Source organism: Prenolepis imparis, unplaced genomic scaffold, assembly GCF_030444845.1.
Source record: "Prenolepis imparis isolate NDT839.2.m4 unplaced genomic scaffold, iyPreImpa1.0 SCAF_3, whole genome shotgun sequence".
Taxonomy (NCBI): domain Eukaryota; kingdom Metazoa; phylum Arthropoda; class Insecta; order Hymenoptera; family Formicidae; genus Prenolepis; species Prenolepis imparis.
Window position 1 is genome coordinate 12,195,483 of NW_028141161.1, and position 20,900 is coordinate 12,216,382.

Here is a 20,900-nt window from a genome sequence, read left to right on the forward strand (position 1 = left end):
CGATAACGTAAGATATCCAGCGTAATAATGCTATAAGCCGTATAATAATGATCGATGTTTCAGTAATTTATGAGTCGAAGGAAGCGATTATATCAAGCGTTATTTCAAGCATACTTATGCATCTCTTACGGCGCATCCGTGTTTACCTGTAATCGCATCCGGGAATTCTCTCTTCTTCTTCTCTTGCCTCTTCTTTTTTCCTTTTTCTATTTTCCCTTCCAGTGTGCTTGAAAACTACACTTTCATTTATAACTCGAAAATTTATCGTATTAATTATATTTATTATATGGCATTATTTATTATCATTGTAGGAAGCTACGTCTTATATTTTTTGCTTTCTTATTTGCTCGACTAGTGTAGTGTGCTAAACTAAAAGAAATTTGAAGTATTATTAGTTGTCAAAAATTATTTAATAATATCGAGTTTATACACGTCTAATAAAAAACAAAAATAGACAAGGGCACAATTTAGTTTTGTGTATAATCTGCAGTCTTGAAAAATGTGCGCATTTTCAAAATCACTTATTATATTTAATATTACAATTCAAAGCAAAAATATAATATCAAAAAACATGCGAAATAATGTATTTTAACTTTATTATTATTTTTAAATATCTGGAATACATCCTTAAAATACACATCACGTATTAAAAAAAGAGAGAGGGAATAGAAAAAACTTTGAAATATCGTTTTTGTAGAAGAGATTATACTTAAAATTATTGGATGCTTAAATGAACATCAGTCTAAAATTTATAGATTCTAAATTTTTATAGGGAGTTTATATATATTAGTTATAAATACATATATGTGTATATATTTGCGTATGTTTTTCTTTGCAAGAAACAGAATTTTCAAGAGTGCTTGTTCAAAATGCAACTCTCTCCGGCTGTATTTTATAACGCTTAAATAAGACATTTTTCGATAGTATCGTCAACATGTCAGTTACAGTCTATATTTATCGCAAACTATACCCTATGCCCTTCGCTTCTGTTCAAGAAGCGTACTTTAACAAGCGGTTGTGGTGAACTTGAAGTGCTGCTAGCTTGATAGCGCAGATAGATTATTCAATATAATATCGGATATACGTCTGTCTTACTAAAAGCAAAGTGGAGTGATAAATATGCAACATTGGCTTACAAAATTGATGTACACTCTTTCTGTTTACTTTCGAGGTGAAAATTTACAGTCGCCAATCTCAGTCTTACATGGTATTTCTCTTTTTGATTCGTCTGATATATGGTATATATTGCACGATAAAAAATAATTCGTACATTATATTTTTTTAAAGCACTGCACCTATGCATCAAACATCATAAATCACTCTTGAGCTGAAATCATATACTTTATAAATAATTAAATAAATTAATTGTTTAAGAATCAAGCAAATTTGCAGCTTTATCATATGTTTTATATATCGTATTACGTGCATGGTAACCTTTGACACGTGAAACTATGTAGAGATATTTTTAGGGACTGTGATATTTAGATTATAGGCTTTGTAACTTGTTGATAACAGTGTGTTTTATTTAGTTCTTAGGTGTGTGGTATGTCACATATCATAGATTTTTGCTTTAATAAATGTCAGCCATTCTTTTTATCTCTTTTCTTATCAAATATTTAAAGCCTTGCATACATATATTGGTTTTTATTTGTATTATCCTTATTAGAGTATAAGCCACATCGAATTTGTTTTTCTTATGAATATTTTCGTTATTCTCTTTTTTACTCATTCTTATTATTGTTTTCTTGTGTTATGTTACTTATTTGTCGAGGAACGTCAGGCACACTCGTTTCCGGCGCGCCGATATAATCCGTGATCCGATACGGCATAAAATGACCTTAACCGCCGAAAAACCGATGGTATTTTACAGGGGACACGACCAGCGAGGTTTATTTCCCGTAGCGCAATAGAATAGGGAATGTCGGGTTGACGCTTTTAAATTCTCCGGAGGCGGCACATCCTTCCGGCGAAACAGGTCGACAATAAAAATCTAGCGCACCGAATGTAAAACCCAGAGAGTCCGATCGTCAAAGTTCGAAAATTTCTCCCCGTTCTTCCCCCATCTCTTTTTCCTTGTTACATTAGTCCCCTAAAGACGAATTTATACGGTTCGCGCTTGATGATCATTCCGGATGAATTATATGCCAGCGGACTCGCCGCACGAACGAATTCTCGCTCAAACGTGGATTGTCAGAAGCGAATTTACCTAACGCAATGCAAATATTCTATCGCAACGTAACGCAATTTCATTATAACTTCGATATCATTTAAATATTGCGAAATAAAGATGCATAAGGCAGATTATTAGAAATCCGCAATTATTCGTACGTTAAATCTGCATAAATATAATCGTATTGCAATACGTTGTGTAAAGTATATTAATTCATACAATTCACAAAAATCTTGATATACTCAGACACGAAATAAAGCTTTTCTATGTTCTTATGAATTATTTAATGCGAAATGTTTTACTCATCTATGTCATCTCTTCTCACAATTTACATAAAATTAAATGAAAAGCATTTCTTCTTCAGAATGTATTTTTCAAGAGTTCCAGATGATTTATTTAACGGAGATAGAGATCTCGATTTTTTCTAAACTAGAGAAGAATGGAAGAATTTATTTCCTTCAATGCGAATAATTATTATTGCAAAAATATTACATACATTGAACAGAGAGAATTAAATTTTTATTAAATTAAATCTTTAAATTTTTATCGAGAACATCAAAGAAAATTAAATTATCATTGTATGACAACTGTCTCTACTAATGCCATTATTATTCATTTGCGCTTGAAATGTGACAGTCAAAAGTGCAAATTTTTGGTCTAAATTATCGTTCAGCCCTTCGTAAAATTTCCAAAGCAGCCGCCCTTTTCATATATACATATATGTACGGTTATGACTTTTGCCAACGAATTTCGCGCACGCAATATACGAAAGTATAAAAGTATAGCCCGGCAAAATTTTCCACCACCGTCGATTCCTTCCACCTTTCACCCTCCTACCCTACTGTAAAATCCAGCAAAATGAAACGAATGGATTTGCGACTGATCCGCGGTGTATCGTTGTACTTGGCTCGCGGTTCTTCTAAGCAAAGCCTCGATTATGAACTTCGTTATTGAAGTATAACTTCAGAATAAATAGATTTAATATTCTACAATCTGATTGCACCAGCAATCTTAATTAACAAACTTTATTTAGCGATTATCATTCTGTTTCCGAAATATACAGAGAAATTTATCAAGGTGCATCGACGCAATATCTGTGGTTAAATTGAATTTAATCGCGCAAATAGAACAAGTATGTTATACCGCATTAACACGATTTCGTCCATGTTGCCGTTCTAGTAGAAACAAGAAATCTGGTAAGTCGATTTCAGCAAATACACGATTCTGATCGAGTTCTAATCGCACACGTGCCGACGACTGTAACGTAGAATTTTCTGGCAAAACATCATTTCGAATAAACAGACCGACAGTCTCTAATTACGCTTTCCCGATACGTACGTCCGATTGTGAGATATAGTAAATACGCAACTTTAATCATATGAGTTTTCTTATGTAAAATCTTGCAAACGAGAGATGCGCGAAGAGGAATAATGAACATAAAAGAGAAAAAAGGTGATTGTCAAAGAGAATCCTCTTAACGAGCCGCATTCGCCCAGCTGGTCACGATAACGAGACGATTCTATACTTTGCTGCATTTTGTGTGATGCAGGATTATGCACTATTATAGCGCGAGAATAACCGCGGGATTCTATAGAGAGCCCTTTAAATCTAGAAGCCCTTTAATACATAAATGTAACTATAGAAGTTAAAGACATTAAGAATATATAATATATCATTTTTGTATTTAATAGATATAATTATCTTATTTATAATTATAATTATCTTCGATAATATATTTTGTCATATTGTGAAATCTAATACATATGTTCTTTGTTGTAAAATTTCGTTTTACTCTTTATGTGAGTTTATTAATCTAGAATCTAGAAAATCTATTATTTAAAGTCACGTATTTTCAGCTAATATTTATAGACATATTTGTACATTTTTTAATGCAAAAAACTGCAAGATTTTGTTTCATGAAAAAAACATTCTGTTTTATTTTATGACAATAACTTGTTCACATTATTTCTCGAACAAATAAATCTCGAGCCTAATTATTTTTCTGACGCCTGACGATGCTCAAGCTTTGATGCCGAAAATCATTCGCTTTTATTTTCGTCTCGCTTTCACCCTCGATGAATCGCCGAAGAGATTTATAGGGTAGTTCTTGAAAAATAAACAGCTCGCTTTATTCGAAGAAAAAAATTGAGCACGTTTCATAAAATCAAGGAGGAAATATATATCAAATAAAATAATAATAAATCTTTTTAATTAAATGTGTGAAATTGATAGAAATATTGAATTGATATCTCATATTTTTTATTTTTTAATTAAATATGTGTGAAATTGATAGAATTATTATATTAATATCTCATATTTTTTGCTTATGCAAACCGAAACGATAAACAGATCAACAAGAACGAGGATTACGTGATGTATATATAATTGCAAAATTCTACATGTCAGTAAACTTAGTGAAATTTTTCGATTCTTAATTTAACGTCTACAAATTTCTACATATAAATCCCAGCAGACGGAAATAAAAGAAAGTCGCAGACAGAGTCTACTGTCCGAAGTCTTCAAGGTACTCTATTTAAACAATGAAATTAAACGAGACGCGAGATACGATAGCGAGAGAAAAGTAACGTAAATAGGCAGCATCAGGGGGTGGGAAAGCGCATAAAGGAGGTGAATTAGTCGGTATTGCCTGGGGCGCCTAATTAACGAACTGTGTTACTACGGCGCGCGCGCATCCGGTCGTTCCTCTTCGTCATTACCTGAAAACTGTACCGGCACTCTTCCGGAGGCCGGAATTCCTTTGAACGTCGACGGCGCCGGCGGAAGAAACGGGATACACCTGAGTCACGCGTGACTTTCTCAAAAGCACGCAAACGGACGAAAACAAAGTGGCCGACATTGTCGAGGAAAATTGCCCCTGCAATGTTCAGTAGCCCGTCGCCCCTTTCTTGTTCGGGCATCGTACGCAGCCTCCTTCCGCTCGATTTTTCGAGGACGAGATTCTCCGCTCGCGGAGAAAGAAAAGAGAAAGGGTTGGAGAGGAAGAGGAGTCGTTTATTCTCGAGTTCTCAATTGGTCGTCGAGAACGGAACGTTATCTGATGATGTTGACATTCAAGTGCGACGAAAGAGCTCTCCGCAATGGTCGCGGAAGGGTTCTTTTGTACATGGCGAAGGGTCGACCAAGAATCACGTCCCGGTAACTAATTAACATCAAACTGCAACACTAATTATGCTCTATTGATGATCTTTGTAGAATAACTATTGAAGGGGAGCAAGGAGAGAGTTGCATAAATCATCGTTATATAATAATAATAATAATATTAATCATCATTATTCAGTCGCACAATAATTATTTTGGAATTTCAAACATATGTCTGTTGTCAAGAAAAAACAATTTGAGATTCGATTTCTCGTAAGATAATTTTTTCGAGATAGTTATTTAAAAATCCATCCGGTGCATCTTTGAATCAATACGAATTGTATAATATCCAGTATCCGACGCGCAAATTGTTTCGGAAAGAAATGTCCGAGATAAACATTACTTCCGTCTGGGTGAGACTCCAATGTGTTTCCCTCCTCGACGAGTACGTAGACGAGAAAGGACTGGTTAACCGCCTTTAATCTAAAATGCTGGTCATCCGAAGACCGGCTACTGTTCGCTGTGCGATAGACAGGATCAAGGATCTAAATGAAGCTTTTAAGGACCTTATTTCAAATTGATGCGCGCGCGGATACGATTCATTCGATCGCCTATTTACGAGGAATCGATGCGCTAGCTCTAGGTCTCGTCGGTCCTTACACAGTGCTAAATTGCCACTTTGTGTGACCTAGCAATAATTAATGTTTTGCGGTAACACGTGTCCTTCTGCGACAAATAAAACGTGAAAAACGGGAATTGCCTATAGATTGCATAAAATTTTCGGATGAAAAAAAAATTCTTCTCCTCTTAGAAATACATCGAAATTTTTGCATATTCTTAAAATCAATTTTAATAATTAAAATAATTAATAAAGAACGAGTATTTAATAAACGTGCTCTTTGAGATCACCGTGCCGACATCTGTGACATTGAGATTCAAGCTGGTGTAGTGGACTATGTTACCTCTGAAAGCGTGAAATATATTTTGCAAATTCGTTGTTGCAAATAGCGATTGCATATTTATAATATAAATTACATATTTCTATGAATAAACTGAGAAAACATATTTCTTGCCTTAAACGAATTTATTATATGATGCTGTGATGATATTCTCTTTGTCGATAAAATGCGACACATAACTCGAGATCTCTATTTACTATCATTAAAATTTCGCATCTTAATTATTCGTCCAGATAATCATAATTTTAATCATCATAAAATTTAATCCAGAAAAATTGAAAATAGACATTTTTAAAATAACAATATATTTCATATTGTATATATAATATTATAAACATGAGTATTGTATGCAAATCATCTCAGAATTATTGTCAATTTTTGAACTTATCAATATTTTAATCATTTCGAAATTAAGTTTTTCTCTTTTTTCTTTTTAGAAAAGTTGATTAAATTTCATTGAATTGAAATTTTTCAATTTTTTACATCAAACTTATGTTGCAAAAATAAACTTTATTGAAGCAATATTTCGAATGGAATACCGATAATTCTGAGACACTTCATATATACATGATTGAGAGCATCCACGGTCAACATGGCATATACATATAAAAGATTTTCAAACTATATGTATAATAATATATATAAATATATATATGAATATATAAATATATATATATAAATATATATATTATATATATAAATTATATATATAAATTTTTGAATTATATATGTATATATTTACAATTTCTTAGGCACTTTATATCGTTACGAAATATATACAACCTATGAGTCTTTATGTACATAGCGATATAACAATTATTAGAGAATTAAAAATATTCATTAATTCGAAATATTCATTAATTCATAAAATATATATTAAGTACATAACAAAAGGAATGTCTAAAAATTGAACGCGCTATACACATTCGAGATTCTTGTCGTTATATAATTATAAAAGATAAATATCTAATAAAAATCGAGCATGGTACATATGAACATCTAAGCAATATACAAAATAGTACAAGAGAGAATCTATATAGTCGATTATTATATAAAATTAATTATTAACATTTGCGAGAATGGAATCTACGAAGTCACTGGACAAATTAGAGATTTTATTATATCTCTCTCTTCTTTCTTTCAACAACACATAATATATATGTACCGTGTATATGTTTATTAAAATTGTATATAAGTTTCGGTTATCAATTATTTGACAGCACATGATCTGCTGGGACAAACACGAAACTTTGCTATGCTATCCTTCATTGGATCCGCTTGCCAACTTCTCGGGTAAACACTTAGTAATCGTCGGTTCGATTAGTTTCCACACTTCAGCCAACTATAAACAAACATTTGCATCAGTAATCTCTATCCGTTTGCGATTCCAGAGATTTATGCAAATGTTCTAATAGTAAAGATGCTTTCTTAGGATATATGTATATATATATATATATATATATATATATATATATATATATATATATATATATAGGAAAAGATAATATACCGTGCAATAAACATAACGGAGCTGTGTATCGAAGAGAAGATACGTGAAGATATACGAAAACAAAAATAGTACAAATAAAAAAAAAAAATTATATAACGACTCACCGACGTCTCTGCGTTCGTTTGCAAAATGAGCAAGTTCATTAATCAACAAATTATATAACATTTGAAATTATCTAGAATCGGCGATAAAAACTTACCTCGGAATGTCCGCGGATTTGTACGCTCACGAGACTCTGTAACACGGTGGCGAGTATCTCTAAATGTGCGTGAACGAGCTGAGTCTCCATTTGCAGGCAAAGCAGCGAGAAGCAATTTCTCAGCTCGACGTTGGCGATCACCGATTCCTGGGAGACCATCTTGTTCTCGAAGTATTCGACGGTGTCGGCCTGAGTATATGATAAAATCGCATGCAATCTTCTCGAAATGAATAAGTATATGCGTTACGGTTCGCACCGCGCGCGTTCGCCAACTATGACGGATTACGTAAAAAGTTACCCGCAAGAAGTTAAACTTGCAATAACGAGTTTCTCCCCCCCTTCCTCCCACGTCCAGATTGTCTTTAAGTTGATGGCGAGTAATTATACAACTGCGACAACGCGCGATTAAATGCTGGTTAAATTACGCGCTTCATGCGGATGAGCGCGGAAGTCACGGTTTGCTGGCTAATGAATCTTAAATAAGGTATACGTACGTCGGTTCCACGAATAACGCCTTGCATCTGCCGCTTCTTGAGAGACAACATAGTGGACAGGGCGCGTTGATGATCGGTGTTGACACCTCGCTCGTGTCTCTCGCACAGCATTCTGTGTGCGACTAAAATATCGAGCAGGAGATTCAATCTCTCGCAAACCATGGTCTCCTCTCTGACCGCCTGTTGGAGAGCTCTGCTTGACAGCAAGTTGAATTCTCTAGAATATTTTTAGCTTCGTTTATTCTCTATATCTTGTTTGAACGCAATCGAAAGTTTTTATTAATCGAGCAAAATTAATCGTGAAATTAAACATAGTGATATGTAGATTTCATCCTTCTATGAAACGTTTCAAAACTATCGAATGATCTATTGTTCCACGTCGTTTAATTTTGTCTATTTATATGACTTTCGTTCGCAAATTAATATTATTTTACAATAGAAAAAGCACGAGCAAAAGTATAATTTTATTTTTAATAAGATCTTTTAAAAAGTAAAAAAAAAATAAAAGCCTACGCGATAACGTGAACTCTCAAGTACAATTCGTTATTTAATTCTTACTTTGAGATTACATGAAAGCCCTTCTTCATATCTTGCCAAAGACTGGAACCTCCGGTGACCCAGGTACCGGTGCCGTGCTGTTCCGCCGCCAAAGTGCTCAGCTGATTGCCGAGCTCGGCCATGTCCACGGCGTAATTGTGTGATCTGATTGCCAGATTGTCGGCGATGTGCTTCAGCCGCGAGATCCCGAAAAGTATGACGCGTACCTGATCGCGGCTGTTCGCGAACTCGGTCAGCGTCTCGGGCGGCACCAGCTCCTTCGCTCTGGACGATAGTTCCGACGTCGCGAACTCGTCCGGCACGCGTCTAAATACCTCGCGAATCTTATGCTGCGTCTCGTCGCCGGTGAACGTGAAGAAGAACTGAACGATCGGGTCCCCGCTCACCACCGGATGGCGAGCGATCAGCGTAAGAAATCGCAATAGAGAACGCCGCCTTTCCTCGAGAAATTGCGAGTCCGCTGTATATATAAAAGGAGGTGAAATGAAAAACGAGTTCCTCGAAAATATATATCTTCCGTTCATTATATTAATCATAATATTATAACATCGTGATATTATAATATATATGCATTTTTCGCATTTTTGAGTATGTATATTATGTATGTATTCACCTCCCACTATTTTCTTTGGTGGTAATTTGGGTATCAATCTATAAGGAAACCGGGCCAAAAGGAGATCGTACAGCGACACGAAGTCATTATAACGTCTGTAGACCACAGAATTGAATCTCTAAAAACACGAAATATACTTGATATTACTGCCTTACATTCTTCATCGCGATATAATTCTCTTATATTATTATATTATTACAAGTTTGAATCTGGATAGCTTTATTATAGCATTCTTAATCTTGCATTACATTCGCTCCTATTTATACAAACAAACACACACAGACGCGCAGACTCTGGTAGTACCTTACTAGTGACTTGATATTCCACGTGCTTCAGGAAGATACCCTTTTTCTCGGGAACGAGGTTGACCTCGATAGTGTCGAGATTACAGATGTCTGAGTAGGTGTGACTCAGCTTGGCAGGATTGCCTCTGTGCAGCCTCTGCGCCAGTAACGTTACTTCCGACAAATCGCCCAGGACAGGCACGGGTAATTCTGCGAATAAGAAGATCCTCTCAAGCGAAGGATGTATTTTTTGACAGTTGTCGGTCGGGCGTATTCAATGGAGAGACGACTATTGCACAATTATGAAGTAGCAATAAAATTTGATTGAGATATATTAAGCTTAACGAATTAAACTCAGGGGATGATTAAATGTTCTAGATTTTACGAAGTGTCCTCTTCTCCGATCTCGGATGTTTGCATGTATTTCTACACTTTTAACTTTTTATGTTCATAAATTCATAAATTTATAAATCTGCTTTATATTCATAAATCCAATATACAGTACATATTTGAATATATAAATGCACATGTATGTTTCACTTTGCGTATAAGTCATTTTTCGAATAAAATTTATTGAAAATAATTTAAAAATTTTATAATAAACTAAGAGACACACACAAATTGAAGATATTCTTTAACAATATTTATTTATCTTTGTTTCGTGAGAGAATATTTTTTCGTTTTATTTATTATATGCAGATTGGCTTTTATCTTTTTTTAAGTATTGCAGAAATGTCCTAATTTTTTCCATTGTTATTTCACCGGAAGATATGATTACCATAAAATGCTATAATATGATTTAATAATTCTTGTATTAAATAGACTCGACATCACTCAGTCAAGTCAGGTCCGTCTGTCCTCGCAATATCGTTACTACTTAATGACCAATAAAACCAAAACTGGAGTAACGAATTCGACAAATATCCAAGAAAATAGGGAAGGTTAGTTTCAATTTTTTTAATTATTTTCTCTCTTTCCGTATCCTTTCTTGTACGTTCTACTTCGACGAGATCTCACGACATTGTTATTCCTTTGCCGTGGCAAATAATCATCGTCGCCGTAACCTCGATAACGAAAGAGTCTCTTGACTTCGCGATACCTTGCTACGTATAGCGACGCTTATTATATTCCCACAATCTTACCATTCACTATCATAAAACCGCTTTCCTTCTACGTATTTATAATTTCACATTATATAATGAGGACAAACAATATTGTTTCAAAACAGAGAAAGAAAAGAGTTTCCACCATGAAACTAATCATTTTCGCATCGAATTATTGAATTTTATAATTTTTAAGTTGAGTGGCACGAGACAATTTTTCGAAAAATGTGAATATAATTTAATAAAAGCATAATCATCAATAATAATAAATAGCAATTTATATAAAGTTTTTTTATGTACAATAGATTAGGGGACGTACGTATATAAATAAGAATTAATATAATTTTATTAATACAGAAAAACACACATATGAAATTATATAAATTAATTCAAATTGAATATATAGATAATAATAAATAATCGTATTTCGTTTCTTCATTAATATTGAGGTAAAAATCAATATGCATATATCGCATGCAGCAGCGACATAATATTCTAACGGAAAGTTGCAGCGTATTTTCTTGAATTGCGATAGGGTACAGAGATACGGAACTTTCTAACGATAAGCAAAGCGGCAATGATTTTGCTGGTCAATGACTCCGGTAATTCCTACAAGTCTCTTGATATGCTAGCGAGGCACATTTGTGTATTATCTAAGCACCTGTCCGATAATAGATTTATTCAAGACCTACTTTCTCAGTGCAGTCCATATATGTCAACGGCATGTTAATGGCACGGAAAATCGCATCTGTCTTTGCGGATAAGTTACATATTTAAGCTATAAAAAATATAGGGATCGTTGAAAAATTACCGAATTAAATTCAAAACGCATAATTTTTCTTTGCGTTCAGCGAGACGCATTATCTCTGATTCATTATCTCCGATTTGATAATTAATCATCAATTATTGTTGTCGACATTCGTTATTATCTGCCAATATATATCGCCCCAATTTCTTATCAATCAAAAGAGACATACGATATCAGAAATATAAATATATTATATAATCAGAGTATAAGCAATTTTTATTTGAAAAATATTTTCTTGATAAAAATACATTTTTAAAAAATCTTTTTCTGGAATCCTAAAAATTATATATTTATCCTTTTTTTGTATTCAAATATTATTTTGCACAGAATTTTCTTAGCGAATTATTGACAAAAATTAATTATACTTAAAATAAATATATCCATTAATAAATATATCCAAAATTAAAACTTCTAATTTTTTAAAAAGTTTGATTTCTTCAGAGCTAATAAGTATCTTGTGTTGCAAATTAAAAAATTAATAATTTAAAAATTAATTCGACTAACCTTGAGATTCAGAGTTTTCCAACAGCTTATCGCTCGGTTGCTTTCCTTGTTGAGCGAAGGCGACGAGAGCAAGTCCTTTATAAAGCCCACTTCTCGTAAGATAACCCGTCTTGCTGTCTACCAATTTCCATATCTGAAGAGGAATAGAGAAACCGCTTTAAGAGTATCGCTTTGAATAGGTCTACTCTCATTCCTAGAGATATTTCGACGTCAGTATTAATTTTACTTCAATATCTATAGAATAATTTCACTTGTAAATAAATATCAAAAATACGAGCGACTGTTCTCTTCTTGAAAAATCGCAGATAATACATAGGAATGGAAAAAAAAACAAGTTCACGAAATCGAGAAAACGCCGGCAATCGCATGTACGAATAACGGTGCAATAGTAAACTCTGTGTGAACGAAGCTTAAGGATTAGGCCATAAATGAAAGTAACTGCATTCCGGGGATGTTTCTACCTTGCACCATCCCACCTCTGCTTCCATTCTCACTCGCGTCTCTCCTTCTTGGTACCCCCTTCCCTTATCTTTGCGCGACACTTTGCTCCTTTCCTTATCCCCCCATCTCCCGCCATCCTCGTCTGTGCTCGAAGAAACCGCAAGAGTTGCAGAATGCATTGTACAAGTGCATGCGAACTTAAGCCAAGTATAAAAGTATATATGCAAAGATGTAAATATCGAAAAAGAGAAAAGACCTCTGTCCCTTGATTTGATTGTTACAATTTAGGAAAATGCAGATATAAAGTATACGTATACACACTAGGAACTGGATATTATACGACGACATTTGTTATTAAAATTAAAATTAAATAGCTTTATTAATAATAAATTTAATACACTTATACAAGCAGCGCACGTAAATAATTTTATATCGAGCATACTTTGAAACGGAAGATATATTTACAACAAAAGTATTCCACTGATGCTTTGCAGAGAAAAATGGTCTGAATAAAGAAAATGCGGTCGAAAAGAGCAGGCATCCATCTACGCCACTGCGGGCACCCTTGCTCTCTCATTGCTCCCTCACGAGTGTCGTTAAACCTTAATCGTCGATCAAGTTCAAGCCGGGAGTAAAGCCCGACAATAATAGATTCTCCATTCTAGCTACGTGTGCGAACCGCGAACAAACAGCGAGAAATCTGCTCGGGTCATGCGAACGTAAGTGCGTTTTTTTATTGGTCGGAAGAAGTCGTGATAGAAGTGGAATAAATAAGGAAGGGTAACACGAGGGCGAAATCGATAGAAAATATCGATAAGAAGAGATAAAAATAGAGATATTTACAGGGAAGAGATAAAAAGACTTATATAGATCATAGATTCATGAGGAGGTACTATAAAAAAAGAGCTCGGAGAAGAGTGTGTATGCTTGAATATGTAAATTTTTTATGTGATGTACAGGAACACCGAGAATGTATACACAAAACGAGTTGTAGAACACCGTGTAAAGAAGTTTATGATGGAAGAGACGTGAGAGAGAGCGATATTAAACTGAGAAATTGTTATCTGACGCCCGGCGTTGTATATTCCTTGTATCTTGGAATGTGAACCCACAAAACTTTATCGTTATCATTATTATATGATAAAATAAAAAAACAGATTAACCTGTGTTCTGTCACCGAACCAATATTTTTATCTCAAACGATAGATTACATAACTTGTTATAAATCCATTATATATTAATCAATTATTGAATTTTACATAAAACTGAACGAAAATTAATATTTTTTCAAACCCAAGAAAAAAGTAATTAGTTTTATGTATGTAATATTTTTTCCTCTCTTTTCTCTTGAAGGCTAATTATAATTTTGATCTTAAAAAATGAAAAATATTCTTCATATTTGCAAAGATATTTTTAAGAATGACACGAGAGTGGTTTCGAGAACGTGGGAGTGTGTTGACATTCGTGTCAATAAAGTTCGAGGCGATCGCACGAATACAGAAGCGGATATAATATCCATGTAAGAACGTGGCATGAAACAAGCCCCGCGTAACGAGAGCCGTGTACTCGCCATCACGCAACATCTCCACGCGAGATAATTATGCGCAAGCACTGAATCGGCCAACAACTCATTATCATCTCTCATTTGCGTACCTGAAGCATGTAATCTTAGAAGACGATGCTCAAACATCCCGCTGTGAGTTATAATACGATGGAAACACAATCGAGATCACATGTGTTTCTTCCCCTTGACATGACATTTAAATATGTATCTATTTTCACAAAAAATAATTCTACGCCAGACATTTCAAGGAAGAGAATTTATTACATATCCAATATCAATTAAAATATTTTCGTATATTTATTTGTGATTAATTAAAAATTATTTGATAATTAACAATTGCGAAAAAAGAAAGCGCGAAGAATATATATTAAATAAAATAACACGTCTTAAATGGAAGATGCAAATCCAGATTTTTCTTTCTAACGCGATATTTTTACATATAAAAGTACCATATATTGCGTGCCAATGCGGAAGACGGCAATCAAACGATTTCACCTAACAGGAAGACGACTCGCATGTCGTACGTTAAAACGTTACTGGCTGCTGTTGCATTGAACTTGTTTTCAACGTTGGAAATGGATATTAGGGATGCCCGCGGAAGTATCAGCGGTTAATTCATTCTATTTAATTGAGGCAGCATAAAATTATATAGCCGCGAAGTAAATCATGTCCGCAAAAGCCTAGAGGCCTAGAGAAAACGAGAGATGGAGACAGGTTTTATTCTCTTTTCTCATTCCGTAAATATAATAAAAATGGAAAAATATTAGAATATAGAAACTTTTAATATATTTTTTACTCGATTTTTTATTTTTCCAGAATAGTTTTAATATAATGTTATTTACAGTTAATAAATTATACAATTATATTAAATTATATTTAAAAATCACATTTATATATTGTATACCAATAAAAAATAATATCAATTTTATTTTTTTTTCAAATATGTTCAAATTTTCAAATAAATTTATATCAAATAAAATAGAGAATAATTTTCTTCAAATGAAACAAAGTAATAATATGTGTGAAACATAATATATAAAATATAATTTCTCTCAAAATATCGTGAGAATATAACTCGTCATTAGTATGAGTAATAAACTTTTGATTGCTTATCGATTACTAATTTGTAAAAGTAATCGTGCGTGATGGATCATAATCGTCAATAAATGTGAACAATCCTAAAAAAACAAAGTATAATTTAATATGAAAACTATGGACACAATGTATATTGAGTCAATCTATGATTGGAATGTTTTGTGCTATCTCTGTACTTTTTGTGCAAATGCATAATAATGTCGTTCCTTTGATAATAACTAGCGGCTAGATAACTGGAGGCTATATAACGACAATATTATTATACATAACAATCGATTATATATATTATACAATTTATATATATATATATATATATAATCTCATCATACATTATAATTTATAAAATACAATAGAAAGATAAATAAGTACATAATAATATCCTATTCTATACATAATAATATCCTATATAGTTAGAATATTATTATTAATAAATATCCTGTACTATATTTAGCCTAAAATGTATATGTACCTATATATTATATAAATATTCAAATATTCAAATTTTTACATGACTGTACAATAATAACAATATCAAGCCGAAAGAAAAATTTCGCACTAACTACAAAATTGTTTACAATTTTAAAAAAAAATATGTTTATTTGCCTTTTTGATATTATTTTTCTCTGTGTTAGAGGTTTCTACTGACTGATATTATTTTTCTCTATGTTTATACTGACAGTATATCGACACTTCTAATTTTAAATTTTATTGACAGATTACTGTCTTAAAAATTTACATTGTAAATTTTGTGTGGAACATTATCACATTGTTAATTCTGCATAGCTATGCAAGAGATTATCATGCTACTCGCGCGTACGAAACGCACTTCGGCGCGGCCCTGCGTAATGCTATTTTGATTGTGTTGTTAATACAATGAACGAGAGACAGACACGGACGTCGCGATACGATCAATTGACAAACCTGGCTGTCGCAAAGCTGTATTAATTTTGACTTGAAATCTCTACAAAACAAGTTTCTCATGGATATATTTAAATTAAGAATTTTTGGAATATCTGCATCTCATAAAAATTTAATGAAACGTTACGCACAGCCTATCCTATATATAAAAATATACAAATTTATAAGTTAAAATAATAAAATTTCTTACATCCATATTTTTCTAATACATTTTATTACATTTATAAAAATTTAAATGAAAACTTAAATATTTTTACCGAAATTATTTAACGCATTTAGAAGATAAATTTTTCAATAGATAAAAAAGAGAAAAAGAGAGGCGAGTAACAGGCGTTTGAGAATATGTTAAAACATGTTTATGATGTTGCCACGAATAACAGACTGTACGCGACGGTACGGTTGACCCTGCTACGTAATCTTGTATCATTATGAAGGGGCGTCCACGTTATCATCGACAGGCGTGCTGTCGAAGATGATAAAAACTTTGTTCCCGATACGGCGCCTGCGGAATATTTTAATTGTTTTTTTTTTTTTTTTAGAAAGCTACATATTGCCACATTGCATTGCATAATGCAACACTGTGTAATTGGCATTGGTAGCAATTCTCAGAATTAAACCGTAAATAAATTGATTGGTCCAATGAAAAACAGGATACACATCCCGAACTGCAAATATTAATCCTACGTAATGACGCAGATTTTATCAGCACAACAAATTGGTATTGTCGAAATGCAATTGTGATATATAGATATTAGAAAATAAAAACTGCCTGAGAGAGGAATATTTTTTTCAATCGCGTATTTTTCACATAAATATTGGATAGAATTTATTAATGTTTTTTGAGTGTTTGATCTGAAAATTCAATACTCTTAATAATTTCACGAGCATACCGTTTAGTGAAATCATGAAAATGATATCGAAATCACAAGTAACGATAATATTATATGAGACAGCGATGAATACATGAATTATTATATGAAATATTATTATATGGAAAAAATTAATCAATTCACTGGAATTTCTGATACCGCATTCCGAGACGCAATCTCAGATCCGATAATATATGCGAGTTTATAGTTAAACACGAAGTACAAGTAATACATTCAGAAACATCAATTGACTCATTATTATCTTCGTAAATGACGCACACGGACATTGACAATGAGATTTTCCTTGGAAATTTTAAATGTCATGTTAAATGATTGAAATGCATTTACGTGCAGCACGGTATCGGTAATACGAGAACCACTTTGTTGTAGATCCAACAAATTATCCTGTCAGCCTCAATGGGATCCACGTGTTTCTAAACGTAGCGTTCCTGTCCGCGATCTGAATAATAAGATGCGAAAAGACCGGAATTAAATACGGAATTAACAGAACTATGCGGAAAACTGAAGATCATGTGAAAAACTTCAAATTATTCTTTTCGTTCCTTATTCCTGAATAAGCGATAATTTGCGCGAACTTTCTTGCTTTGACATTAGATTCAAAGCTGACGTAAACATTACCGATTCTTAATACATAAAAAACTATGATAGAAACTTCTTTCTCTAATTGGTATTTTTTTTATATTTATATCTATATGATAAGTTTTCGTTACATAATTAAAATTGAACTGCGAAGTATTTAATCAAATTGACTCGTCATTAGATAGAAAGTTGGAAAAAATGCAGTGACTTTAGAAATGTTGAAAAATAATGAAATGATGAAATCTTCGAGAAATAAAAGCAAGCAATAATTTTTTATTTGCACGTAGTAATATATTTTGGAATTGTTTTAATAATTGTAAATAATGTTCAAATAATTTAAATAATTAATAGGCTTATTCATTCACTCCGTTGATTATTTATTCGAATTTTACAATTGCAAAATGTATATTCCTTTCATGCAATATGAAATAGTTTATTAATTATAGCTCCGATGACTCTTGGGAAGAAAAGTTTAGAGTTTAGAGAATGAAGCAAAAGACAAATGGAAAGAACAAGATTCTTATTATGTTACATTTCTTGGTATCTCATGTGACACTTTGTATCCAGTCGCGATAAATTAAGAAAACATAAGTAGATTCTTCTTGAGAAAGGTCATGCATGATACGTTAGAAACTGAAATCCGTAAATATTGCTTGCCGCGTATTTAAGCTCGCTATCGAAATTACTCTACGGTATGATAGATTTCTTTGTAATTATCTAAAGAAACGCTTCTTTTCATCTTATTCGCGTCTTCGTTTCATTTACTTTTTAATAAATCCACAATAAGATTCAAATAATTAATGTTTTATCGACAACAATAAAAAGAAATAAACTTATTAGCCAGCCTTAAATATCAAAAATAGACAAGATTTAAGATTATACATCGATCCTATATCAATCTATTATAAAAGAAATGAGATTGATTTATATATAATTATATTTAATAATATGATTTATATATAAATCTCAATCTCATTTTTTATAGATTCTTATAGATTGATATAGAAATGAGGTCAGATGCAGAAGAGTCATACCTGACTGACGACGGAACCGTTTAGCTGCGACTTGACGAGGAGGGACCGGAACACCTCGAGCTTGACGTTTCCGTTGGTGGGCGAGCAAATCTTCTCGTAGACCTCTCTGTAGAACGCCGGTATAGAGCCTGGGAGAGAAGCATGAGACAGATCTCCCCGACAATCTCATCGTCGTTGGTTCGCTCGCTCTCGACGGCTCTGTAACGAGGCCTTCGAGAGCGGCGTCCGTCCGTTCTATCTACGTTCTCGTCGTTCGCGCGTGACGAAACGCGGAGTATGTATGTATGCATGTATACATTTGTATCGCTCGATTGTCCCGTAAATGAACGTGCTTTTGTTAAAAGGAACTTAGGTGACTTTCTCCGCGTTTCTTACGAGAAACTACGAGCTTCTATTACGCTGAATTTCTTTCTAGAGTTTCGTTTCGATATTGTGATTGCTTTACTATTTATGTATATTAAAAAAAATTGTGTTATCAAATTTATAAGAAAATTTTTCGTAAGAGATTGTCGAATTTTGAAAGCAGATTCTGTATTTAAATCACGAACAATAACAATTATAATTGTAAAATTATCTGACTTTAAAAATTAAAGTTTTGACAAATATGCAAGTAGATGAAGTATTCGATTTACTGTATTCTTCAATAAAATCTTCAATCGTTAATATTTTCAATATGCATCTATATGTCGCGAAAAAATGGTAATAAAATTTCTGTCAAATTAAAGTCATCTGCTAAGTGCTTACGAAACACCTTACGTACGTTATTAGCTGATATTAACATAGACACGCTAAAATCGTGACTTAACTTCCTTTTAACAACAATTATATTTCAATAACATCGTCGCATCGTCTTAAAATTTAACGTATGTCAAGTTTAAACGGTAAACTTTTATCCTGCATAAAGTTATTAAAACGGTATGGAAATAAGATAGAATCAGGCAGGCGGGTTGTTACCGTTATCGTTGACTACCGGCCACGCATATATGATTATAGTGTGGATGTCAAAGCGTTGTAAAGATCAGCTGATTACTGACGAACACGAGACGCATCTTTAATTCGCTATTTTAAGAGCAAAAAAAGAAAAAGAAAAAAAAACCAGCTATATCCCGAAGAGAAATTTTCGTTCTCGACGAACGAGAGACATCCGCTCTGTCCCATATTCTAATTGCACTGATAAGAAGATCGGAGTACATCCGGGGGGACGGACCGACCGCGTTTCCGAGCGGCGAGATCCGCGATGTCGCGGATCAGCCGACGACGAAATGCTCTCGACGAGGGAGAACCGGTTGACCTCGCCGGCTAGACCTTGTCGCGAACTGTTACGAGGCTCTCTTACTCATCATTTACCGAACGACAGATCGGTCGACGCCATGTTGGATCATCCGTGAATCATCCGTGCGGGATCAGCGATGAAGACCCGGGTGGTCGACTCCAGGTTGTGTCGCGCCGATCTTGACGGCGGCACGCTTTGAGGTTAGAGTCCCGTTCCGATTGTGCGCGGGCGCGTGAACGACTTTAATATTGCGCGCACTGACACACACATGCATACACATTCGTTACGTCCGACACGTCGACGACAAAACGTTTGTGCGCAGCGTCGCACATGAAAAACGACTATACACAACATGCGCGATCGCCGTATCGCGCAAGACTGACAACGGGACGCCGCGGGTCGCCGCGCAACGCGGAACGCCGTATGACGCGACGCGGCGCTTCGGCGCGGAGCCTGCGCAGAGCGACGCGGCTGGTGGAAGTGCATCTGCGAGAGCATTGTAAAAATATGTACTAATAAGTACATTTTCAATTAATTAAAGTAGCATACTTTTAATTACGGAGAAAACAGTAACAACAATTTGATAACTGCATTTATTTCTCTCCCTAAATCGATTAATCTTCTAAGAGATCAATATAAAAATTATCAATTATCTATAATCTATACCATCTTGAATAAAAAGTGTATAATTATAATTCTATATTATTTTTCTTTGTAAAAATAAAAATAATATAAAACAATAAAGAGTGAAAATGTACTATTAAAGAGCAGTAGAAAAGAAAGAAAAGAGGGAAAACAAGTCCAT

The 20,900-nt window shown here is 33.7% G+C and overlaps 1 protein-coding gene across 2 annotated transcripts; it reads right to left on the bottom strand.

The window, feature by feature from the left end:
• Positions 1-6,348: 6,348 nt before the first annotated feature.
• LOC145933553 (sorting nexin-8) lies at positions 6,349-20,467 on the bottom strand. Of its 2 annotated transcripts, none has more exons than XM_083033351.1 (9): positions 20,159-20,467; positions 18,823-18,950; positions 12,302-12,434; positions 9,906-10,096; positions 9,603-9,720; positions 8,990-9,449; positions 8,432-8,648; positions 7,938-8,126; positions 6,349-7,570 (listed from the first exon to the last, which is right to left on the bottom strand). In XM_083033351.1, the coding sequence occupies exons 1-9, from the start codon at positions 20,163-20,165 to the stop codon at positions 7,487-7,489; spliced, it is 1,527 nt and encodes a 508-aa protein (XP_082889477.1). In that variant the 5' UTR covers positions 20,166-20,467; the 3' UTR covers positions 6,349-7,486. The 2 variants fall into 2 exon arrangements, with proteins under 2 accessions (XP_082889477.1, XP_082889476.1); XM_083033350.1 differs by having other exon boundaries at positions 6,350-7,570; positions 20,170-20,467.
• Positions 20,468-20,900: the final 433 nt, after the last annotated feature.

Bases quoted from the DNA above. Each gene is read 5' to 3' on its own strand.
- LOC145933553 (XM_083033350.1), bottom strand. From the start codon at position 20,194: ATGGCGTCGACCGATCTGTCGTTCG. The intron at 10,097-12,301 runs GTTAGTCGAATT...TCTTATTCGCAG, and splicing joins GGAAAACTCTGAATCTCAAG to AATTACCCGTGCCTGTCCTG. The intron at 9,721-9,905 runs GTACTACCAGAG...TCGTGTTTTTAG, and splicing joins AATATCAAGTCACTAGTAAG to AGATTCAATTCTGTGGTCTA.